Raw genomic sequence first — 22,644 nt, 5'->3', positions numbered from 1 at the left:
TGCCAGAACTTTGGACAAAAAGAAAAGCCGACGAGAAAGCGACTTGAGCGCACAACTTTCGCCATCCCAATGGAAGCGTTCAGTCGCTCGTCATTGGAATAGTTCACCATCGAGAGAGAAAGAACAAAATGGGGGGGGGGGGAGCAGTCCGTCCGCCAAGTGGAAGAGAAGAAGAGTGCGGTGAAGCCCCCCCTCGCAATCGCCTTTGGGCTGTTTGGGGGACGCGGCTCGCCGGCGCGCACGCTTGACGCGACGTTTCCTTCCCGAACAGCGAGAAATGTTTGCGGAGCTCCTTGCCTGCTCAAGTTGCGTTGCCCACCCGTGTTCCGCCCCCCCCCCCCCCCGCCGACCGTCAAGTGCCCGCCAATCTTCCGCCTTCGGGTGTGGAACTCCGGTCCCGGAGGGCCGCCGTCCTGCGGGGGTTCCGAGTCTCCCTGTCGCGACGCACCTGATTCAAATCATCGTCGGCGAGCTCTGCGGAAGCCCGACGTTGAACTCGCAACCGGGAGACTTTGAAAACACGCGCCGCGGCGGCCCTCCGGGACCCGACCTTGCCACCGACGCCTTAAGTGGTCCGAGCAAGTCCGACGACGCACACGCGCGCACATACGGCGGTTTTTCCAATCAATCTGGTATCAGTCTCATCAAAAAGGGAGTGTTGAACATCTTCGCTTTCAGGGAGCGTTTCGTTTGATCGGCGCTTATTTCCATCATCTTGTCAGCAAAAGAGTCGCAGCTCAGCCACCGCCGAGTGGCAGGTTGACACTCGGTGTGCGTCGATGGCGCGCCTTTGGGTTTTGTCAAGCCCCTTTTGCGCCTCGTGGACGTCGATGGTTTCGGGCAAGGAATTTGTGGCTTTGGGTTTTGGATTTTCCGCCAGAAGCGGCCGCTCCAATTATTTTGTCGCCGCCGTTTCGCTCAGGGAGCCGAGCCAGCCGGCATGTCGACGCAAGCGCCGACCTTCACGCAGCCGCTTCAGAGCGTGGTGGCACTAGAGGGTAGTGCCGCCTCGTTCCAGGCGCAAGTGAGCGGTAAGAGCCGTCCGGGCCCGTCCGTCCCGCGCAAAGTCCCGCGCCCGCCAACCTCTGCCGTCCGCCGAGCAGGCGCCCCGCTTCCCGAGGTGTCGTGGTTCCGCGACGGCCAGGTCCTGTCGGCCGCCGCCTTGCCCGGCGTCCGCGTCTCGTTCGGCGACGGCCGCGCCGTTCTGAGCATCGACGCCGTGACGCCCGCGCACGGCGGGAGGTTTTCCGTCCGGGCCACCAACGCGACCGGACAAGCCACCAGCACCGCCGAACTCCTCGTAACAGGTGAGAGCCCGACCGAGGCCGCCGGTCGGCGACGGGCGAGCGGCCGCCGTAAGTCACGGCCGGTGGGACGCGTGGGGGAAATGGCAAACGTGACGTTCCCCGCTTCTTGATATTCCCCGCGAACGTTTTGACCGCTTGACAAACGCGAGGCCCCGGTGTGCGTCCCCCCCCCCCCCGCGCAGCCGAGACGGCGCCGCCCAACTTCCTTCAGAGACTTCAGAGCGCCTCGGTGCGGCAGGGCAGCCAGGTGCGACTGAGCGTCCAGGTGACGGGCATCCCGCCGCCCGACGTCAAGTTCTACCGCGAGGGGGCCGAGATCCAGAGCTCGGCCGACTTCGGGATCGTCCGGGACGGAGACCGCTACAGCCTGCTGATCGCAGAGGCCTTCCCGGAAGACTCGGGCACGTACTCGGCGACGGCCTGCAACGCCAGCGGCCGGGCCACGTCCACCGCCGAGCTGCTGGTCCGGGGCGAAGAAGCCGTCCCCGCCAAGAAAACCAAGACCGTCGTCGTCGCCGCCTCTCAGACCGGAGTGCGCAAGGTGAGCCCCGGCCGCCGCGCTTTGAACGGCAAACGCGAACGACGAACGAGGCGTCGTATCGGAAAAAGGCCCGGCCTTTGTACCGTTGCCAAATTCAAAGGCAAGAATAGGACCGTCCACCCCCGCGGCGCCGCGGTCCTCCCATTTGCAGCGCCTCCGCGCGGACTTGCGCTTCGTTCGGATTGGATTTTTTGCAAACGCAAATGTTTGCCGTCTCGTCTCGGTCTAACGGCGAGCCCTTTGCCGCAAAGATCGAGAGCAGCTTCCAGAGCAGCTTCCAGAGCAGCGTGATGGAGATGCAGGCGGAAGGCGCCGTGATGAGCCAGCACCTGGCTCACAGGACCCCCCCGAGGGTGCCCCCGAAACCCACCTCCAGATCGCCGCCCTCCTACTTGAGCAAGGTGACCGGCGGACGCCAGCAGTCGCCGTCGCCCGTCCGCCACGTGAAAGGACCGGCGCCTGCGCCCGTCAGGTACGCCGAGCGCTTGTGATACGTTGACTCCCTCCGGTGGTGTGCAAAGGAATCGACTTTTATTAGATTTTTTTTTGCCAAGTCGACTTTTCGATTATTTATTGAACATGGAATCAAGGAAGAGAAAGAAGCCTTTTGTTGAATGTAACAGCGCATTGATGAAGGAGGGAAGAGGTCCTGGCGCTTCTTCTTCGCCATGGCAACAAGCAGAGCTCGCCGGCGTCGCACGCCCCGGCAGCTTCCTCTTCTCCATTTTAGCCTTGTTGTCGCCCACGCTTCCGCTTTCTAACTCCGCCTCTTTGTCGTCGCGCCCGCAGATCCGTGTCGCCCTCCGCCCGACCGTCCGTCTCACCCATCAGACACGTCAAGTCGCCCGTCGTCACCCGGAAGCAGGTGAGAAGGGCGCAGCCGGCGTCCGGGAAACGCTTTCCCGAGGATCTGCCGCCGAGGCAAAGGCATCGCCTCCCGTCCGTTGGCCCCGTGCGCCAGCCCACCTGCGCCTGAGCCCTTCAAGCGTCCGCTCGCTCACATTCAAACCGGAAACGTGTCTCCGTGTGAAACGGAGCAGGCTAGAAGCCAGGGGATGCATCAAAATGAGGGGCGGGGCAATGGCGGTTCAACGTGACGAGTTTCGGAGGTTGACGCCACCGTGTGGTCGCAGATGTCGGTGTCGCCCGAGGTGCCGCCGCCCTGGAAGCGCGCCGACTACTCCGCCCAAGCGGGCTACGCCGTCGCCGGCGGGCTGCGGGTGGAGCAACAGTGGGAGCAACAAGTCACCGCCGTCGTCCGAGAGGTCAGGCCTTTGAAGGGGGCGGGGGGCGCGTGGACCTTGGGGGGCTTCCCTCGCCGACTCGGGCGAACCGTGTCCAAAGCCGTCCGCCGACTCGCCTTGTTTCCTCAGCCCGAGCAGGCGTCCCAGGCGGGTCGCAGCGTCGCCGTGGCGACGGTGGTGGCCGCCGTGGATCAGGCCCGCGTCCGCCGGGGGCCGCCGGATGCCGCCGAACAGGTAGCCGGAGCCGCGCGTTGTGCCGTCCCGGTGTCTTGCTTTGGACGCTTTGTTTGACTTGCACGACGGTGCACTCGCAGTGGAAAAAAATATTTGCTGTTGTTCCACCGATGCGCCAAATTGTCTCGTGACCGAGGGCAAAGGGTGCGCCGCGACACCCGCGGAACGGAATCGAAGCTGGGATGGCGACGGAAAGGCCATTTTCTCAGCTTCCCCCGCGTGTTGCGTCGACAGGTGCAGACCGGCCAGCAAGTGCAAATGGTCACCGCGGAGGCGCCGGCCGCAGCGGAGACGCCAGCGCGGGGCGCCGCGGCAGTGGAGGTGAAGAAGCGGCTCACCGTAGAGAAGCATTTCAAAACGGCGCCGCCTGAACCCGTCGCTGCCGCCGTCGCCGTCACCACGCACGTCGTCAGCACCCAAGTGGCCGTCGCCGCCGCCGCGGCCACCGAGACCACCGAGACCACGCAGGTGGGGACGGTGGAGCGGCTCCGCGTCGGCACGTTGCCCGTTTGCCACGTCAACTCACCGTGCGACTCTCCCCAGATCGCCTTGACGGCCGCCTCCTCCCGCCGGGACGCCGGCGCGCCCTCGGCCCCGCTTCCGCATTTCACCGTGGCCAAAGTCGCCGTCCCCAAAGCCGAGGTCACCCGCGAGGTAAGGAGGCCGACGGAGACGACGCGGCCGAAATGAGCGCAGGGCTCCAAACTCCGCCCTCAGCCGCTTTCTCAGCCAGCGGCGAATGCTCGCGAGCGCTTGCCGAAGCGGCAAAAGCCCCCCCAAAACACGGGGGACCGTTTTGAACAATGCGGCACCAAATCTCGCAGCGTCTTGGCCCACTGTGCGTTGGCGAGCTCGCGGCTTTGGGCATCGTGATGTCATCTACGGGCGAAAGCCGTTTTGCCTCAGCCTATTTGACAAAGGCGACGGAATGCAGGCTTTTCAGCCGACTTGTGGCCCAGACTTGTTGAGTGAAGGAGTTTGCCCCCGCAAAGGTCTCGTTGTCGTTTCTGGGCCAGGTGTCGATGGCGGGCTCGGCCATGGCCGCCCTGCACAAAGAGCTGTCGTCCCCCTCGGCGCCCAGAAAGGTCATCAAGCCCGTCCAGTCGCCCAGTCCGGTGCGCCGGGCCGCGGCCGCCGCCGCGACGGAGGTCCGCGTGGCGCCCCCCTTCAAGGCGCCGGCGTCTCAGATTCGGGTCGAGACGCAGGTGACGCGCCTCGAGGCCGAGGAGGAGTTTGAAGACTGGGAGCCGCAGGTGGGTCCCCGTCCGTCAGCCGCCCCGCCGCCGTGCGTTGGTTTCCGGGAACTGCGTCCGTCCCTTTGCAGTTTGTTGGCACGCCGCGGCATTTTTCAGCAGCGGGACGAATGAATGGAAGCGCGGGCGCCACCTTTGAGCACGACGTTGTTTTGCTCTCTCAGGAGGCGGTGGCAGTGCCCCCCAGTGACCAGCAGGAGGCGGTGGCGCCACCCACCCTGCTTGCCGTAAGTACTTGTTGATCTCGCCGGGGTCCGGGGCCTTTTCGGGGAACGCGACTCGCAGGCCAAGTGCGGCCTTTGAAGCGAGGGGGGGCCGTCTGAGGGCGGGGCTTTCAAAACCGCATTCAAAGAGAAATGTTTTGTTCGAGACCGCAGGAAGGCTTTCCGTTGACATGCACGCTTTGAAGTGGCCTTCATGGGCTTCATGACGCCCCGCTCCCAAATTGGCCTTTGAAGCCGACATTAGCATTTGAGCTCGGCCTTGCAATTTGGCTCTCCTCTGCTACTCCCACCAATTCAATTCTTCTTCTTCTTCTTCATTTTTTTCCCTTCCCTTTGATATTCCTCCACATTTGGTCTAACGTGAGGTGAAAATGGTGCGAATGTTTTTTCCCGTCTTTTTTTTTTCCAATCGGCACGACTTCAGACGTTCAGGAAATGTCGACGTCTAGAAGCTTCCGAACGCTGGTTTGAAAATAGGGCGACGCTCGTCGGTTTGAATTTTTTTTTTTACATTTTTGGGCGTACGGCCCGGCCCGGCCCGTCCGTCCGAGAGCGGTCGGGAATGGGCCGTTGCGACCCCGGCGTGAGCGTGCGCGTGGGCGTGTTCCCTCAGGGCCTGAAGGACGCGACGGTGACGGAAGGCGAGTCGGTGACGCTGGAGTGCCGTTTCGGCGGGCGGCCGGCCCCCGAGGTGGCGTGGTTCCGGGAGGACTACAGGATGGAGAGCTCCATCGACTTCCAGATCAGCTACGAGGACGGCCGCGCGCGGCTGCTCATCCGCGAGGCCTTCGCCGAGGACAGCGGCCGCTTCACGTGCGCCGCCGCCGGCCCGGCCGCCGCCGGCCCGGCCGGCGCCGTCAGCACTTCCTGCTACCTGCTGGTCAAAGGTGACGCCCGCCCGCCTGTCGCCGCTCAAGAAGCTCACGCGAGCCCTCTGGCGACAAACCGGCCGCTCGTCGAGCCCTTTTGCTAAATCGGCAACATCGGTCGTCTTGTCGCGAGTCTCGGACCGCCTCGTCGGGTTTCCTTTCCTGCAAAAGCCTTGTTGCCGTTTGAGAACAAATGCACCAAAATGAAAAGCAAACGCGTTTTTCATTCCATTCATCAAAAGGTCGACAAGTAGAACCAAGCGTGCGATTAAATGCTTTTTTCTTTTGAACCTTGAAATGGAGCTGCTCTTTGATATTTCATGTCAACTTGTTTCTTTCGTGCTTTCAAAATCAGAAGGACGAAACGCTCATTTTCTTTCCTTTCAAGCGTTTGGATTTGATGTCGACGAAAATAGGAACCTCCATTTAGTTCACGGAGTCCGATGCAATCGTCAGCTCGTTGACTTGATCGGAAACTCTTTTCATTCGTCGGAATCCGTCCAGCGAATCTCCCCCCCCCCCCCCCCCCCCCGAATTCTGCTAACTTTCCTGCTGATTTGTTTCTGGTTCATTTGGTCTCGCAAAACGCGAGACCAAACCTTCAACGTCTCGCACGTGTCTCGCAGTTTCCGAGGAGGCCGAGAGCCGAGAGGAGACGACGGCCGTCGAGAGGTGAGCCCGCCTGCCGCGTCTCGGAAGCTGGTTGGCGTCAAGTCCCGCGTGGGCGCGCGCGCGCCGTTCGGTTCCTGACCCGTCGCGTTCGTGTGCCAGTGTTGCCGCGGAGGCGAGCGTCGGGGAGGCCGCCGCCCCCTTCTTCGTCCGCAAGCCGACGGTGCAGAAGCTGGTGGAGGGCGCCGCCGTGGCCTTCTGTTGCCAAGTGGGGGGCAGCCCCAGACCGCACGTCGTTTGGAAGAAGAACGGCGTTCTGCTCTCCACCGGATACCGGTACGACGCCAAACGCGCCGAAACCCGTGGGTTTCAAAGAAAAAGAAAAAGGCCAGCCCCTTTTGCGGGCAGCTCTCTGAGTTGCTGTCGTGCACTTGTTGGTTTTCTGTCAAAGGACTTGCGGTGTGAGGTTGCGCTTGACAAAAAAACAAAACGAATGTGCAATGATTGAAAAGGAAACTGCAACCTTTGGCACATTTTTGCGGCGGTCGTCCCGAACGGACGGAAGGTGACTTTTGCTGCTTTTCAGATATAAAGTGACCTACAAGAAAGAGACGGGCGAAAGCCAGCTGGAGATCTCCATGACGTTTGCCGACGACGCCGGCGAATATTCCGTCTTTGCCAAGAATTCTCACGGAGAAGCCTCGGCGTCCATCAGCCTCCTGGAGGAAGGTAACGCCCGTCTGGGCCGCGCGCGGAAGCGAGGCCGAGCGGGCGTTCAAGCGCTCTTTTTGCCGTCGTCCGCAGAGGACTACCAAGCCTACGTGGCGCTGCACGAGGCGGCGTACAAAAGCCAAGTGACCACGACGACGGTCGCGACGGCGGCGGAGGAGGAGGAGGAGGAGGCGGCGGCGACGACGACGACGATGATGACGACGACGATGACGACGGTCGAGGAGCCGTCCGCCCTCGTGAGCGGCTACCAGAGAGGAGCCCCCCCGATGAGCTTCACCTCCGAAACGGTACTCGCTGGGCCCACCGGCGTGGCTTGGGAAGCCCTTGCCAACCGACTCCGCTCGGGTCAATTCCTCAGCGGACTCGCGCCTCCCGCGATGCCGCGGCCAAGGCTCCCTTGGCTCGCATTCGTTGCTTGCCAGAATTGAGTTGGAGAAGAGTTCCGGTTTGAGAGTTTTGCATGAAAGAGTCGCGGGGCTGTCGCATGTCTGTCAAATTCAAGACGGGATCCTCTTTTGCAAAGGGATTTTCGTCTCGGTCTCGACTCGTCTCCTTTTGATCTTGGCCTCTTGGTCTCGCTCTCTGGCTAGTCCCGGCTTGCACGCCGGAGCGCGAGCACTTTCGCCGCCGCCGCCCCCGCCTGATGCGGTCTTTTCTTCTCGTCCTGCAGGAGTTCCTCATTTCGGCCTTTGAAGAGCGGATCATCCAGGAGATCGAGATCCGCATCCTGAGGATTACTTACACGGAACTGCTTCGGGAGGACGGCGAGCAGATGGCGAGCGCGCCCGACCGCGAGGCCATGGCGCCCACCTTTGACACGCTGGTGAAAAACTACCGCGTCGTGGAGGGAATGGGCGTCACCTTCCACTGCAGGATCGCCGGCGTGCCGCTGCCCAAGGTGAGGACGAATTGCCCGTGTGCGCTTTCCACGAATGGAAAACGCCTCCCGAAGCGTCCCGGCCCCCGGCGAACGAGCGCCGCGGACGCACGAGGGCCCGAGCGCGAGCTTTGAGTTTTGATCCCGATCGCCACAAATCTTCCCGGACAAGTTTGGCGCGTTGTCATTTGACTTGGCGTCAATGCGGAACGCCGGCTTCAAGTCCTTGCGCGGCTCCCGACAGATGGCCTGGTACAAAGACGGTGAGCGCATCCGCGCCGGCGGGCGCTACCAGCTGGAGGTTCTTCAAGACGGGCGCGCCGTCCTGCGACTGGCCGCCGTTCTCCCCGAGGACGAGGGCGTGTACACGGCCTTCGGCAGCAACGTGAAGGGAAACGCCGTCAGCTCGGGGAAGCTCTACGTGGAACCTTCCGGAGGCGCGTCGCCTCGGAGATACACGCCGCAGCCGGCCATGCAGAGGATCCGGTACGTAGCCGAAGAACCCCAAACGCTTAGGGCGCATCGAAGCCAGTTGGCCTGACGGCGGGGGCGGGGGGCTTTGTTTGTCCGTAGGTCGGAATCCCCGCGCTTGCCGAGCCGCTCGCCGAGCCGCTCGCCGGGCCGCTCGCCGGGCCGCTCTCCCAGTCGTTCTCCCGGACTTTCTCCCGCCCGAAGGCTGGACGACACGGACGAGGCTCAGCTGGAGAGGCTCTACAAGCCCGTCTTTGTCATGAAGCCCACCTCGCTCAAATGCTCCGAGGGGCAAACCGCCAGATTTGACCTGAAGGTGGTCGGCAGACCCATGCCGGACACTTACTGGTTCCACAACGGTGAGCGGCGCGCGCGACGGGAACGGACGCCCTTCCCTTCCCTTACGGTATACTCGCGGTATGCCACGACCCCAAAAATGGCGCAGTGTGAAAACGAAAAACGAACACGTACGCTGTCGTGAATTGACAAACGTCGCATGCGAACCAAGCTCATGGTACCAAGTGAAAAAAAATCCGTCTCGACTTGTCCTCTCCGTCTCGCTCTCGTCCTCCGCGGAGGCTCAATTGGATCATCGGTCTCGTTTCTTATTTGAATTGAGAAACGAGCGAAGGGAGAAACGAGCGAAGGGAGAAACGGCTCAGCGCTTGACGACCCCCCCGTGTTCTTCCAGGACAACAAGTCGTCAATGACTACACGCACAAGATCGTGGTGAAGGAGGACGGCGTTCAGTCCATGATCATCGTCCCCGCCGTGCCGCAGGACTCCGGAGAGTGGACGGTTGTCGCTCACAACCGAGCAGGCCGCACCACCATCACCGTGACTCTGACCGTGGAAGGTAAGCGTCCCTCGTGGCCCGCCCGCCTTTGTCTCCCCGTTTCGCCCCCCCTTTAACCGTTTGCGGCGTCTCCGCCCGCAGCCCAAGAGAGCTCGACGCGTCCCTGTTTCGTGGAGAAGCTGAAGAACATTGCGGTCAAACAGGGAACACTGGTGGAGTTGGCCGTGAAGGCCGTCGGAAACCCGCTGCCGGACATCGTGTGGCTGAAGAACAGTGACATCGTCACCCCGCACAAGCACCCGCAAATCAAGTAGGCTTCTTCGGCCGGACGCATCTCGCTTCTTCGGAGCATTCCGCCTCTGATCCAAAAGGCCGCTTCCCTTCCAAACGTTGGCTGCCGAGTCCCACCTATTCGCACGGGATCTGTTGTTGTCAGGTGTGACGAGCGAACGGCCCCTTCCCACGTCGGCGGGACGATCTTTGGGGTGGAGCTGTTGTGAAGCGGGACTCGCAAACGCAACTTCGTTGGGAGTCTGGCTGGGTCTGGGCCGCATCAAAAACCGGGGCTTGAGGATTCGAAATAACTCTTCCGGCCTTCTCGATCTCGACTAATAACGGCGGCCGCAACGGCTCTTCGGGACGCGAAGAAGGCCGTCGAGCCGGTCGCGTCGCGTCTCTCGTCTCGCTCAATGTCATGTTGATTCATGACATGTGATTTCTTGAGCGGCGCCGCAGTGGCCCTGCGCTCAGCAAAAAAAGCATTCCGTCTCCTGTTCTTCTTGAAAATCGGCCCTTCTCTTTGGAAAAGGACGCCGCCGGGACCCGGTGACATGATATCTAGCCCTTCCACTTGCCGTCAGGTCAGAATTATGCTTTGCCAAAAGCTATCATGAGCCTGAGCTAAGGTAGCCTAAAAACACACACACACACACACACACACATGCACAATGCATCGGGCAAAAGCAAAACGTTTGATGTCAGTTAGGGCTGCACACGGCCCACAGGCCACGGGTTTGAGAGCCCTGTTGGAAACAGACGATATGCCCAAAACTCGCAGCCCTCACTGTCAAATTCGGAAGGGGGAGTCTTGCGCGATCGCTTTTCTGCGAGGAAAGTGGCTACCAGGCTGCCGATTGGTCCGCCAAACAGTCATCCATCAGACATGCGGTACGTTCTAACGTGCATGACGCATCCACCGCCGACTCCGCGCCGAAACCTTTGAACCCGAGGTGTCGCTTGGATTCAAGGTGAAATGTCCCTCGCGAGCGAGAAGATTCCAGTGCGCTGCGTTCAACGTTTTGTGATGATTATTTCCCGGATGAGTGCCATTCCCGATGAAGGTTCCTTATTCATGCGATTTGCCAGGATCGAGGGCACCAAGGGAGAGGCCAAGTTTCAGATCCCGTCCGCGTCGGGCTCAGACAGCGCCTGGTACACGGCCACGGCCATCAACCGAGCCGGCAGGGACACCACCCGCTGCAGAGTCAACGTGGAAATGGACTTTGCCGCACCGCTAGCCGAGAGGAAGCTCATCGTCACCAAAGGAACCTACAAGGCCAAAGAGATCGCCGCCCCCGAGCTGGAGCCCCTGCATCTCCGCTACGGCCAGGAGCAGTGGGAGGAGGGAGACCTTTACGACAAAGAGAAGCAGCAGAAGCCGCAATTCAAGAAGAAGCTGACCTCCGTTCGGATGAAGAAGTTTGGCCCCGCTCACTTTGAGTGCAGACTGACCCCGATCGGCGACCCCACCATGGCGGTGGAGTGGCTGCACGACGGCAAGCCCCTGGAGGCCGCCAACCGCCTGCGCATGGTCAACGAATTCGGCTACTGCAGTCTGGACTACGAGGTCGCGTACGCGCGAGACAGCGGCGTCATCACCTGCAGAGCCAGCAACAAGTTCGGAGCCGACCAGAACTCGGCCACCCTGATCGTCAAGGACGAGAAGGGTCTGGTGGAGGAGAGCCAGCTGCCCGAAGGAAGGATCGGCGCGCACAGGATCGAGGAGATGGAGCGCGCGGCCCACGAGGGCGGGCCCGCGGGGGTGGCCGCCGACGAGCAGACCGAAAAGACCAAACCGGAAATCGTCCTCCTCCCGGAGCCGACTCGAGTACTGGAAGGCGACGTCGCCCGATTCCGCTGCAGAGTGACCGGTTACCCCGCGCCCAAGGTCAACTGGTACCTCAACGGCCAGCTCATCCGCAAGAGCAAGCGCTACCGGCTGCGCTACGACGGCATCTACTACCTGGAGATAGTGGACATCAAGTCCTATGACACGGGCGAAGTCCGACTGGTCGCCGATAACCCTTTGGGAACGACGGAGTACGTCGTCAAGCTGGACGTCACGCAGAGGGAGGACTTCAGGTCCGTCCTGCGTCGGGCTCCGGAAGCCAAGGCGTCGGAGTCGCCGCACGACTCGGGCAGAGTCGGCTTCGGCGTCGCCAAGGTGGACCGACCTGCCGAGGGCGCGCAAGACAAAGAGGTCGTGAAACTCAGGAAGACGCAGAGGATCGTTCACGAGAAAACCTCGGAGGAGTCCGAAGAGCTGAAGAGCAAGTTCAAGCGCAGGACAGAAGAAGGCTTCTACGAGTCCATCTCTGCGGTGGAATTCAAGGCTCACCGGAGGGATGACTCCTACGAGGACTTGTTGAGGAAGACCAAGGATGAGTTGCTCCACCACCTGAAAGAGAAAGAGGAGGCGGAGAGGAAGAAGCTGGAGGAGCAGGGCAAGGTCACCATCCCCACAATCAAACCCGAGAGGATCCAGTTATCCCCCAGCATGGAAGCCCCCAAGATCCTCGAACGCATCACCAGCAAGACCGTCAACCCTATGGACGAGGTTCGCTTTCGACTCCGGGTGGTGGGCCGACCCGAGCCCGAGTGCCAGTGGTTCAAGAACGGCATTGAACTGGAGAAGTCGGACCGTGTCTACTGGTACTGGCCCGAAGACCATTTGTGCGAGCTCGTCATCCGGGACGTCACCCCGGAAGACTCGGCCAGCGTCATGGTCAAAGCGGTCAACGTCGCCGGGGAGGCCTCCAGCCACGCCTTCCTGCTGGTGCAAGGTATCGTCACCTTTTCGCTCTTCGGGATGGATTTTGGAAAGGTGTTCACAAAAAAACTTTGTCGCACACCCAGAGGGATACGGATGCGGATTTACCATGCCGGCGAAATTGCCGCGTGATGCGTCTTACAATGTGATGCAAAATGCAAAGACAATTTGATTCATTCTACCTTGAAAAATGTTCCCGTAGAATGTTGAGGAAAAAAAAAAATTATGCCTTTCCAAGACCCGTCCCGGACCAGTGGTCAGTTGCGGGCGGTGATGCGTCGGGCTGCTTTCCGGCAGTCAGTCATGGCTTTGCTTTGTCTTTGTAGCTAAGGCCGCCGTGAACTTCACCCAAAATCTGGAGGACGCCGACGCCCAAGAGAAGGACACCATGGTGACCTTCGAGTGTGAAACCAGCGAACCTTTCGTCAAAGTCAAATGGCTGAAGAACAATGCGGAGATCTTCTCCGGAGACAAGTACAGAATGCACTCTGATCGGAAGGTGCACTTCCTGTCCGTGCTGATCATCGACGTGAGCGACGCCGCCGAGTACGCGTGCGTCCTCGCGGACGACGACGGCATCCGCACCGTGGCGAGACTTCATGTCCAAGGTGATCTTGCCTGCCGATTCTGAGCGTCCTCCGTGGCGCCGCCGCAAAAAAGAGAAAAAGGCACCGTCGGTGTCGCCGCTTGACATCGACGCGTCTGACTTCAGGTGCCGCGCTGGAGCTGATCAAAGCTCTGGAGAACATCGAGGTTCCCGAGAGCTACGCCGGCGAGTTTGAGGTGGAGTTGTCTCGAGAGGACGCCAAGGGCAGCTGGTTCTTCGGAGACAGGGAGCTGTCTGCCGGCAACAAGCACGTTCTGTCCTCCCGGCGCGGAAGGCACACCCTGACCGTGAAGGACGTCAAGAAGGAGGACCAGGGCAAATACACTTTTGTGTGCGGAGACTTGAAGACCAGCGCCTCACTGAGTATGAAACGTAAGGAGCTCGGACCGTCGTCCTTCCGTTCGCAGACACTCGCGCCCGGCCGTGAACTAGTAGGGCAAAGTGGTGAGGGCTAAGAGTGCGCTCGTACCTCAAGGATGGGGAGTAACCGCTAAGATGGCCTTCTGGGCCCGAGGGCCATTTGCGTCGAGCGCCGTCGTCCGGATCGCGCGCTAACCGATGGGCTGTGCGTCCGCAGTGCGTCCGGTGACCCTGATGCAGCCTCTGTCCGATCTGACCGTCTGCGAGGGCGACATCGCTCAGCTGGAGGTCAGGTTCTCCCAGGAGAACGTGGAGGGAACCTGGATGAAGAACGGCCAGGCCGTCTCCGCTTCGGACCGAGTCCACCTGGTCGTGGACAAGGCCGTCCACAAGCTCCTGGTGGAGAACGCCGGGCCGGAAGACGCCGCCTCGTATTCCTTTGAGGTTCCCGGCCACTTCATCAGCACTTCCTGCAAACTCAACGTTCAGAGTAAGCCCACCGATCCGCCGCGCGCCAACTTGATATTGTACCGTCGGTCACCGAGTTGAGTCAGGGAAGGGACGGGAAGACAAACGTGTGCCAAAGTTCAAATTCAATCGGTCAGAAGTGGTCGTTGGAAGCCAAGTGAAATAAATGGCGTCGGTGGATAGGTACGCAAGTTGAAGCAGGTTGCTCAGTAAGGTGGGGCCGGAGGGCGGACGGATGAACGTTCTTTTCCCCAAAGAGTCGGCGCGACGTAGCGCCTCAACGATTCCCCCCGTCGGCATTTTGATTTTGAGTCGGTGACCGTTTGTGTCTTTGCAGCCATTGAAATCGTGGCGCCCCTGAAAGACGTAACTTCAGTGGAAGGCACCAAGGCGGTTCTCGAAGCCAAGATCTCTGCTCAGAACGTGGCCTCGGTCAAGTGGTACCACGACGACAAGCCGCTGACAGCCGGCGAGCGCGTGCAGATCGTGGCCAAAGGCGCCAAGCAGCGGCTCGTCTTCAGCAGAACCTTCGCCTCGGATGAGGGACGCTACAAGCTGCTGGTCGGGAAGGTGTCCACCAGCTGCGATCTCACCGTGGAACGTAAGACGAAGCTCATTTCATCTTCTTGAAAGGGAGGCGGATGGAGGCATGCGGACATTTGCCCAATTTTTTTCCTTTGAGTGCCGCCGACCGAACGGCGCAAGAATAACTGAACTCGAACATACTAAACACGCTGAAAAGAATCTGTCAAGGCATGACTTTGGTCTTGATTATGTATGAAGGCGTCTGGGGGGGGGGACATCACAAAATCCACATTGTCCTTCTTGGCCAAGTGTGTTCAAAACAATCTCCTAGGGGGGGCCGTTAGTCAAGCAGTTCACCGTATGACAAACTAAGTTTGGTGTCCGGCAAGTTCACGCCTCCAGTAGCTTGGAGGTAAGTTGCTCGCACCCTGGTAGCTTTTTTGAGTTCGATCTATGGAAGGATTTTTTTTTTCGTGAGGCCTCTGGGAGGCTGCACTCAAGGCCTGTCTCCAGTAGATTTGAGATAAGCTCGGTCTCTCCCTCCAAGGGCAATTAAGAGTCTCGGGGCAACATCATCTCCGCCTTTCATACTGACGACCGCCGTGATTTGAATCGCGCAAATGGTGCAGACAGAGCCGCAATCGCCACAGAGCTACCGAAAGAAAGCTTTTTACCGAGGTGAAGGTGAAACGTCTCCAAATCGGCAAAGAGAGTCCGGGTGCCTCCGTTCAATCTCGGCGGACAATCGCCACCCATGTCTCCTCCTCGTGGTGCCGGTGGATGAATTTGCCCTCACCTTCTTGTCTGCGACGGTTTCATTTGCAGCGGTTGAAATTGTCAAACACATGGAGGACAGAGTGTGCTCCGAGTCCCAAAATATCACCTTCCAAGTTCAAGTGTCCCACGCCGGTATCGACCCGGTCTGGACCTTCAGAAGCCAGCATCTTAAGCCCGGTCCCAAGTACAAGATGGAGTCCAAGGACAAGACTCACTCTCTGACTGTCATCGACACCATGAAGGACGAGGAGGGAGAGTACGGCTTTCACGCCGGACAGAAGACGTCCGGCGCCACCCTCACCGTCTCCGGTACGTTTTGCCCCGGTGAATTCAGCTCGGCGTCCGCTCGCCACTCCGATCCCGATTGTGTTCGCGTGCTCGCGTAACCCGTGCTCGCGCGTCTTTGCGCGCCCCAACAGGCGGCGCCATCACACGACCTCTGACGGACGTGACGGTGGCCGAGTCGCAGACGGCGGAACTGGAGTGCCAGGTGGCCAACGCCGACGCCGAGGGCAAGTGGCTGAAGGACGGCAAGACGCTGGACTTGGGCAAGAACGTCAAGAGCGTGGCCAAGGGAGCCGTCCGTCGCCTCGTCGTCGCCGTCACTCGACCGCAGGACGCCGCCGAGTACACCTACCAAGTGGCCAACTCCAAAACCTCGGCCAACCTGCGGGTGGAGGGTACGTTTCGGCTTCGCTCCGTCCCCTCGGTGGCAGCGGAGAGGTGCCAAAAGCCCGCCCGGCGACTCGCGTGAAAAGTACCGATGAAATCCAAGTACAGACTCTGAAAAGTCTTTACTTTGCACGTGTGCACGTACGTGGATATTGGAAGGACAGACTCCAGAAAAGTACTCGCTTTGAATCAAGTGGCGGGGCAATTTGTCGTTTTCAACTTGCACTGAGTGAAAAGTAAGAACGAAATACCGGCGCGAGGCTAAGCGAGTAACTGGTGATCTGTGTGGGATGCAGCGGTGAAGATCAAGAAGACTCTGCGCAACCAGACGGTGACGGAGATGCAGGAGGCGCTCTTCACGCTGGAGCTGACGCACAGCGATGTCAAAGGCGCTCGCTGGTTCCGCAACGGCGTGGAAGTGAGCGACGGCGACAAGTACGGCGTGAGCGCCCAAGGCGGCGTCCACGTGCTGCGCGTCCGTGCCTGCCGCCCGCAGGACGAGGACGTCTACTCCTTCAAACTGGGCAAGCTGACGGCCAGCGCTCGCCTCAACGTGGAGAGTGAGTGGCTGCGCTCTTTTTGCACACGGGGTCCTCGTCGCTTGGGGAAAACCCCCCAAAACAAAACCACCCCCCCCACACACATTTCCAAAGCGTGGAGATTTCGTTCGAGTGCGGCGGCGGTGCCCGAGATTCCAGCGTTTGCTTGGTAGAGATTTATCCATCTCCATAGTTTTTGGGTTTGTCATTGCTTGGGCGCCGGAATGTCGCTTGCAAAGTGACCTTGCGTGCGCGATTTGAGTCCAGTCCAGGCAAGGTCCCGAATTCGGCGGATTTAAACAGTACGGCTGTCAAAGAGCGCTCATCTGATCTGGGCCTTGACGGTGCGGCGTTTGCGTGCAGCCATCAAGATCGTGAAGAAGATGAAGGACGTGACGTCGCTGGAGGGCGCCACGGCGTCCTTCGAGATGAGCCTGTCTCACGACAACGTCCCGGTCCGCTGGATGTTCAACGGCGCCGAGCTGACGCCCGGCGACTCCTGCAAGATTCTGGTGGAGCGCAAAGCCCACAAGCTGGTTCTGCAGAACGTGGACAGCGCCAGCCAAGGGGAGTACACGGCCGTGGCGGGACACCTCCGGTGCGCCGCCAACCTCACCGTGCAAGGTACTCTTTGGACGCTCGCGGGAGAAAACTGAGGCCGGTCTAAGCGAGATCACCGCCGTTTGCAATTTCTCTTTCCAGCTCTGCGCGTGACCAAACCCCTGAAGAGCGTGACGGTGGCCGAGACGCAGGCGGCCACCTTTGAGTGCGAGGTGTCCCACTTCAACGTGCCGTCCACCTGGCTGAAGAACGGCGTGGAGATCGAGATGAGCGAGAAGTTTCGCGTGGTGGTGCAGGGCAAGCTCCACCAGCTGAAGATCATGAACACCAGCAGGGCCGACGGGGCGGAGTACACCTTTGTGTGCGGCAACGACCGCGTGTCCGCCACGCTCACCGTCAGCCGTAAGAGCCCGACTCGCTCACGCTTTCACGCGTTTTTGTCGGAACCCGAAGCTCTAAATTGAGCAGTCGTCGTGCCCAAAACGGGACTTTTGTTTCGGGCGGTCCTACGATGCCGTCTTTGCGGCCTCCCGGAAAGCGCTCGCCAGTTTGACGGTCCTTGTCTGAGCGCCGACTAACCCGGCGATCGCTGTCTGCATCTAGCCGTCCTGGTCACCTCCATGCTGAAAGACCTGAACGCTCAGGAGCGAGACACCATCACCTTCGAGGTCACCGTCAACTACGAGGGCATCACCTACAAATGGCTGAAGAACGGCGTGGAGATCAAGTCGTCCGAGAGGTGCCAGGTCCGAAGCCGGCAGCTGACCCACTCGCTGACCGTTCGCAACGTTCACTTCGGAGACGGCGGAGAGTACCAGTTTGTGGCCGGCTCTGCGGCCAGCGCCGCCAACCTTTTTGTCGAAGGTACGCGCCTTTCGGAGTGAACTGCTGATTCAGCTTCCGAGAGCGAGCCCCAGATCAATTGATCGATCGATCGAGCGAGCCGTCTCGATTGGGCTGTTTATTTTCCCGACAACTTGCATGCGCTTGAAAGCAGATACGTGTGCTTCCTTCTCCTTCTTTTGTCAAAATGGGCCGGTTACCTTTTGGGAATCCCCGGGGATTACCGTCGCTTTGCCAACGTTGCCAATTGACCGATGAAACGTACGGTGTAGAAGCTGCCGCACAAGGTTTCGAGCGCTTCATCGATCGCCGAATCCCGATCTGAAGCCTGGTGAACGTTTCCTTTTTCGTCCTCGGTGGAGTTTGAAAAGAGACCATTTGGTCTATTTTGACACAGGCAGGAATACAAAGTAGAGATTTTTGAGATTTCCAAACGTGCAGTGAGGAGTAAGGGTAACAGCACGGCATACGGAGTCGCGCTCGAGAGGAGTACAAATCGCTTGAGGTTGAGTCTGAACTTGCGCTTGAGTACTGGCTGTGAGCACCTTTTTGGCCCCTTGTTGCACACGGACTGAATGCGTGCCGCTCTTCCTGTGGCCAGCTCGTGTCATCGAGTTCACCAAGAAAATCAAAGACATCAAGATCACGGAGAAGAAGAAGGCCATGTTTGAATGCGAGCTGTCGGAGCCCAACGTCCAGGTCGTGTGGATGAAGGACGGCCTGGAGCTGGACACGTCCGAGGAGAGGTGAGCCGCTGTCGAAGATTCCCGATCCCGGCGGTGTGTCGGGGGTGGGGACATGAAGTGCGAGTGTCACTTTGGGGGCCCTCTCAAGCAAATCTTACTTGTCTCCTGCATCTTTCTCGCTAAGATCCGAAGCCAAAGCGCACATTGCGACACCGACAACGCCCGCCAACTTGGGGGAGCGTTTTCAAGTTGCGCGCAGAAAGTCGTCGGAATCACTTCATCCATTGGTCTCAAAATCAAGGCTCGTTCCAAAAGACGTTTCAGGTTTCAGGCCATGATTGCACCCTTGGCCTTTCTGGGAGGGAAGTGGCTAGCGGGGTAGGGGGGGCGGTTGGGCGCCATCTGCGTGTCAGTGACAAGCAGCGATATTTATCCGTTGACGCATTTTCATTATTGATCTTAAAACAACCAATTCAGTTGAAATGCTCCACGGAAATAATACCGGGAAAAACAAAAAGCGACGACGAGGAAAGCACACGATTTCTTTTTTGCTCTTTGCAGCCGTCGATTAGAAACAGGCTGCCGAATAGAAAAAGTAGCAGAGTAGATGAAGGCGCAAGGCAGTCTGAGCCCGAGGCGCAAAACTTTCAGGGGTTGAGCGATCGCGAAGGCCGTTCAACGCAGGCATAGCTCAAGTTGCAGCTGTGCCGCCGCAGGTTCGTGGTGACGGCCGAGAAGTACGTCCACCGCCTCATGATCCAGACGGTGCGCATGTCGGACGCCGGCGAGTTTTCGGTGGTGGCCGGCTCCAGCGTGTCCAAGGCCCGACTCACCGTGGAAGGCCGCGACATTCGCATCTCGGAGCCCGCCGAGCGACACATCACGGTGACCGACCTTTCTCACGCGACCGTTTCCATTCCTGCCCTTTTGAAGTGGGAGGCGCAGATGGCAGGGAAGCTAAAGCCCTCCCCGTCACTGTGTGCGGCACTAGGTTCTGGAGAAACACCGTGCCACTTTGGAGTTTGAGGTGAACGAGGACGAGGTGGAAGGGCGCTGGCTGCGGAACGGCGTGGAGATCCACTTGTCAGAGGAGGAGCGCTTCAGCTACGTGGCCATCAGGAGGCTCCACCGCCTCACCATCTCGGAAACGTTTCGGAGCGATGCCGGCGAGTACGTCTTTGTCGCCGGGAAGAACACCAGCGCTGTCACCTTGAGAGTCAACAGTAAGTCCAGCCATTGCGCCGCGTCTCATTTCGTCAGTGAAAAGGCATTTCTTGGCCAAAACGTCACGGCTGGACTCCTTTTCATGGACAAAGTGACTCATGACTGATGAGACTGGCGACTGTTTGTCGGGGGGGTGGGGGGGGGGATATTGCGGTTCCCAGCTTCCAGAGGATGACCAAGCTATTTTGTGTCTGGCGCAGTCCCCGAAGCGCCTCAAATCCTGCGCCACATGGAGGCCCAATCGGTGGAGGCGGGCAAGCCCGCTCGCTTCTCCGTGGCCGTGAGCGGCGTGCCTCAGCCTCGGGTCTTTTGGTACAAGGACTCTCAGGCGCTGTCGCCGGGCTTCAAGTGCAAGTTATTGCGTGATGCCCAAGAGCACACCCTGCTGCTCATTGAGGTTTTTCCGGAGGATGCCGCCATCTACAACTGCGAGGCCAAAAACGACTACGGCGTGGCCACCAGCACCGCCACGCTCACCGTGGAAGGTGAGAGGGCGACGCTTCCACACCCATCTTATCCGAGCGGATGTTTTCTCCACTCGTCCGCTCAAAGTTACAGATACAGGTGATGGTTTTCAGCTGGTGTTTGTGTGACAGTGCCGGAGGTGGCTTCCCCAGAGTTGCCCGAGATTGTTGCCCCGCCCGTTGTCATCTCACCCATGGCCAGCACGTCCACCTTGGAGGGACAACCAGCTCGCTTCCAGTGCAGAATTGGCGGAGACGGTACTAAGTTCTTCAGGGCCGACTGTGTAACCGCAACGAGCGGTAGACTGAATGTTGTTCATGTTGTTCCTCGTCCAGATGTCAAGGTCAGCTGGTTCCACAAGGACAAGGAGATCAAGCAGTCAGAATTCTTCAGGATCTCTCAGTTTGATGACAGCTGTCAGCTGGAGATCTCCAAAGTTTACCTGGAGGACGAGGGCGAGTACGCCTGCGTGGCCGTCAACGGCGGCGGGACCGCATCCTGCTCCGCCACCCTCACGCTGGACGGTAAAACTCGATTTGAATCAGAATCTGAATTTATTGGCCGCGCCTGTAAAAAAAACGCACACAGAAATTGTCTCGGCTATTCCAAACTCCACCAGTATTTTGGGAACAAGGAAACTTGGTCCAAAGTTTTGTTCTCCTCTGGCCCCTCCTCCGCTGAGGGCCACGTACAGAAACATGGAAGGAACAAGTAAGTTACTTGTTACCATTCGTATTTAGGAAACAAATTCAATAAGCTGGAGGTCCACGTAATGCGGATGCTCAAATATTGAAAAACAAAAGTTCCAGCTTGGTGCCATCGCTGAAAATGTCACGAGTATTTACGTCATCTCTAAACAAGACTGCAACTGTGAATAAGAAACCAACAGGGGCCCAAGGTTACGCCACAGGCCCCTCAAGTAGAAATCCACCAAAGTGAGTCGACTTTGGCCCTAAGATCGTCCAACGCGCTTCCTTTCAGGGCAAAAACAGTCAGTGGAGCCTCCCGCCGAGCAGTACGTCTCCACCACACTCATCAGTCGAAAGAAAGCCGCCCCCAGAAAGAAGCCAGTTTTTCTGCGGCCGCTCACGAGTTGCTCGGTGCCACACGGGGAGGTGGCCCGCTTTCACGCGCTCGTGTCCGGCACCCCCGCGCCAGAGATAAGCTGGTTCCACAACCGGCAACCGGTGCTGCCCACCAAGAACGTGGTGTTCCATTACGACGAGCTGACGAGCACCGCCACCCTCATCATCGTGGATGCCTTCCTGGAGCACGCCGGCCAGTACACCTGCAGGGCCACCAATCTCGCAGGAGAGGCCGCGTGCTCGGCCACGCTCGACATCATCGAAGTGCGCCGGGAAGAAGAAGGTAACTTCCGGACATGTCTGCGTCGAGATCACCGACCCGAGTCACAAACTAAGCTACCGCCCAAGTCCTGCTCTCATTCTCCCTTTGGACTTGAGCTGCTTGCTCCCGTCCCTCTGTATTTCATGTTAACGCTGTTTTGGTAAACTTCCCTGTCACCTTCCTCGGCTCCATCTTCCCTCAAGCAGAGTCACTAACCAAATGTTGAAAGAAATCGCAGAAAGTCCTCGTCGTCCCACTCATGTTGGCGGCCCTGTCCACTTTGGACTTGCCAGCTCCTGTGGGTCTTCATTTCTTCTCAACTCTTTGCGAGAATTTCTTTATTTACCCACCACCAGCTCCAAGGTCCCCGAGTCCAAGTCACAAACTAATGACCAAGACCTGGTCTTCATTTCTTCTCAATACCCCACAGAAAAAACAAAACCTCACCTCTTGACCTCCGCCCATACTGGTTTGCATGCACCTCACTCCTTTTCCACCGTTTTGCACCCTTTGAGAATCTGGTTCTCAGGCCCAATCTAACATCAGTCTCTTGTCCACAGTGACTCAAGAGCAAGAAGAGATCGAGACCACCATGAAGCAGGAGGTGAAAGGTAAGGTGGTCCTCATCATCTGTTCCCAGTTACATGACAGCTAGATCGATCCCTCTTCCACTCTGAAGGCACTCTGCGGGCGGTCGGGAGGCTTTGATGCCGCCTCCGCAGACACCGAGCAGAGTACAAAATGTTCCAAATGTTCCCGTTGGACTTTGCATGTATCGTGCCGCGGAAAAATGGTGGTGGTTCCGTCCGGACGACTTTTGTCTATTTGCATCCAGCGATTCCTTTCATGGCATGAAGTTTCTTGCGAGAAGGAAAGTTTTTATTTTTTGTTTTTGTTTCCTGGGTAGATCTCAGATCTGATGTTCACCATCAAGGTTGATTTGAACCAAAATGGACATTTCTTATGCTGGCTTGCAGATAGCGATGATGTGACTCCTGTGGTTTGCAGTCATCATAACCCCAGTCAAACTATATTAGTTCGAATAAACGCCTTCTCACCAAATTTAGCGCTTCAGTCGCGATGCTAACGCTTTGCTTTGGGACTTTTCGTGCGAGCATTTCATTCCTTTTGCTGTGAAGGACTAGAAAGGGCGTTTATTCTCCTGTCTGCAAGTCAGGTAAGAAGTACTCCACCCAAAAGTGATTTTTTAATTTTTTTTTTCCGAGCAGCCCCACTCTGAATTTTGCTTTTTTAAAGTCTCCCAAGTAATAATTTGTCTTCAAGAAATTTCCACAGAAGAAGGATCAAATCTTCCTGCAGGTTTCTAATAAAAAGAATCAAGTCTTGCGTTTATTCGAACAAAT

At 58.7% G+C, this 22,644-nt stretch overlaps 1 protein-coding gene across 1 annotated transcript in view; it reads left to right on the top strand.

Moving 5' to 3' along the window:
* Positions 1-575: 575 nt before the first annotated feature.
* The window catches only part of ttn.2 (titin, tandem duplicate 2), a 180,506-nt gene continuing 158,437 nt past the window's right edge, over positions 576-22,644 (top strand). The window contains exons 1-40 of the mRNA XM_086123473.1: positions 576-1,031; positions 1,104-1,307; positions 1,490-1,848; positions 2,100-2,320; positions 2,638-2,713; positions 2,982-3,113; positions 3,222-3,326; positions 3,561-3,794; positions 3,870-3,980; positions 4,343-4,579; positions 4,744-4,806; positions 5,417-5,690; positions 6,299-6,344; positions 6,387-6,617; positions 6,868-7,010; positions 7,086-7,300; positions 7,684-7,911; positions 8,135-8,376; positions 8,464-8,720; positions 9,053-9,217; positions 9,299-9,467; positions 10,523-12,219; positions 12,533-12,814; positions 12,919-13,185; positions 13,391-13,663; positions 13,979-14,242; positions 14,992-15,252; positions 15,363-15,623; positions 15,912-16,175; positions 16,518-16,778; positions 16,857-17,117; positions 17,319-17,579; positions 18,160-18,304; positions 18,961-19,129; positions 19,236-19,467; positions 19,669-19,953; positions 20,065-20,190; positions 20,269-20,457; positions 20,915-21,301; positions 21,841-21,891. Of these exons, the coding sequence (XP_085979599.1) occupies positions 941-1,031; positions 1,104-1,307; positions 1,490-1,848; positions 2,100-2,320; positions 2,638-2,713; positions 2,982-3,113; positions 3,222-3,326; positions 3,561-3,794; positions 3,870-3,980; positions 4,343-4,579; positions 4,744-4,806; positions 5,417-5,690; positions 6,299-6,344; positions 6,387-6,617; positions 6,868-7,010; positions 7,086-7,300; positions 7,684-7,911; positions 8,135-8,376; positions 8,464-8,720; positions 9,053-9,217; positions 9,299-9,467; positions 10,523-12,219; positions 12,533-12,814; positions 12,919-13,185; positions 13,391-13,663; positions 13,979-14,242; positions 14,992-15,252; positions 15,363-15,623; positions 15,912-16,175; positions 16,518-16,778; positions 16,857-17,117; positions 17,319-17,579; positions 18,160-18,304; positions 18,961-19,129; positions 19,236-19,467; positions 19,669-19,953; positions 20,065-20,190; positions 20,269-20,457; positions 20,915-21,301; positions 21,841-21,891 (9,739 nt within the window). The 5' untranslated portion in view covers positions 576-940. The remainder of the gene's footprint in view (positions 1,032-1,103; positions 1,308-1,489; positions 1,849-2,099; positions 2,321-2,637; positions 2,714-2,981; positions 3,114-3,221; positions 3,327-3,560; positions 3,795-3,869; positions 3,981-4,342; positions 4,580-4,743; positions 4,807-5,416; positions 5,691-6,298; positions 6,345-6,386; positions 6,618-6,867; positions 7,011-7,085; positions 7,301-7,683; positions 7,912-8,134; positions 8,377-8,463; positions 8,721-9,052; positions 9,218-9,298; positions 9,468-10,522; positions 12,220-12,532; positions 12,815-12,918; positions 13,186-13,390; positions 13,664-13,978; positions 14,243-14,991; positions 15,253-15,362; positions 15,624-15,911; positions 16,176-16,517; positions 16,779-16,856; positions 17,118-17,318; positions 17,580-18,159; positions 18,305-18,960; positions 19,130-19,235; positions 19,468-19,668; positions 19,954-20,064; positions 20,191-20,268; positions 20,458-20,914; positions 21,302-21,840; positions 21,892-22,644) is intronic.

Source organism: Hippocampus guttulatus, chromosome 11 (assembly GCF_054856545.1).
Source record: "Hippocampus guttulatus isolate MCC_2025c chromosome 11, RoL_Hgut_1.0, whole genome shotgun sequence".
NCBI classification, from domain to species: Eukaryota; Metazoa; Chordata; class Actinopteri; order Syngnathiformes; family Syngnathidae; genus Hippocampus; species Hippocampus guttulatus.
The sequence above is the reverse complement of the archived record's forward strand: the minus strand, read 5'-3'. Positions and strand labels throughout refer to the sequence as shown.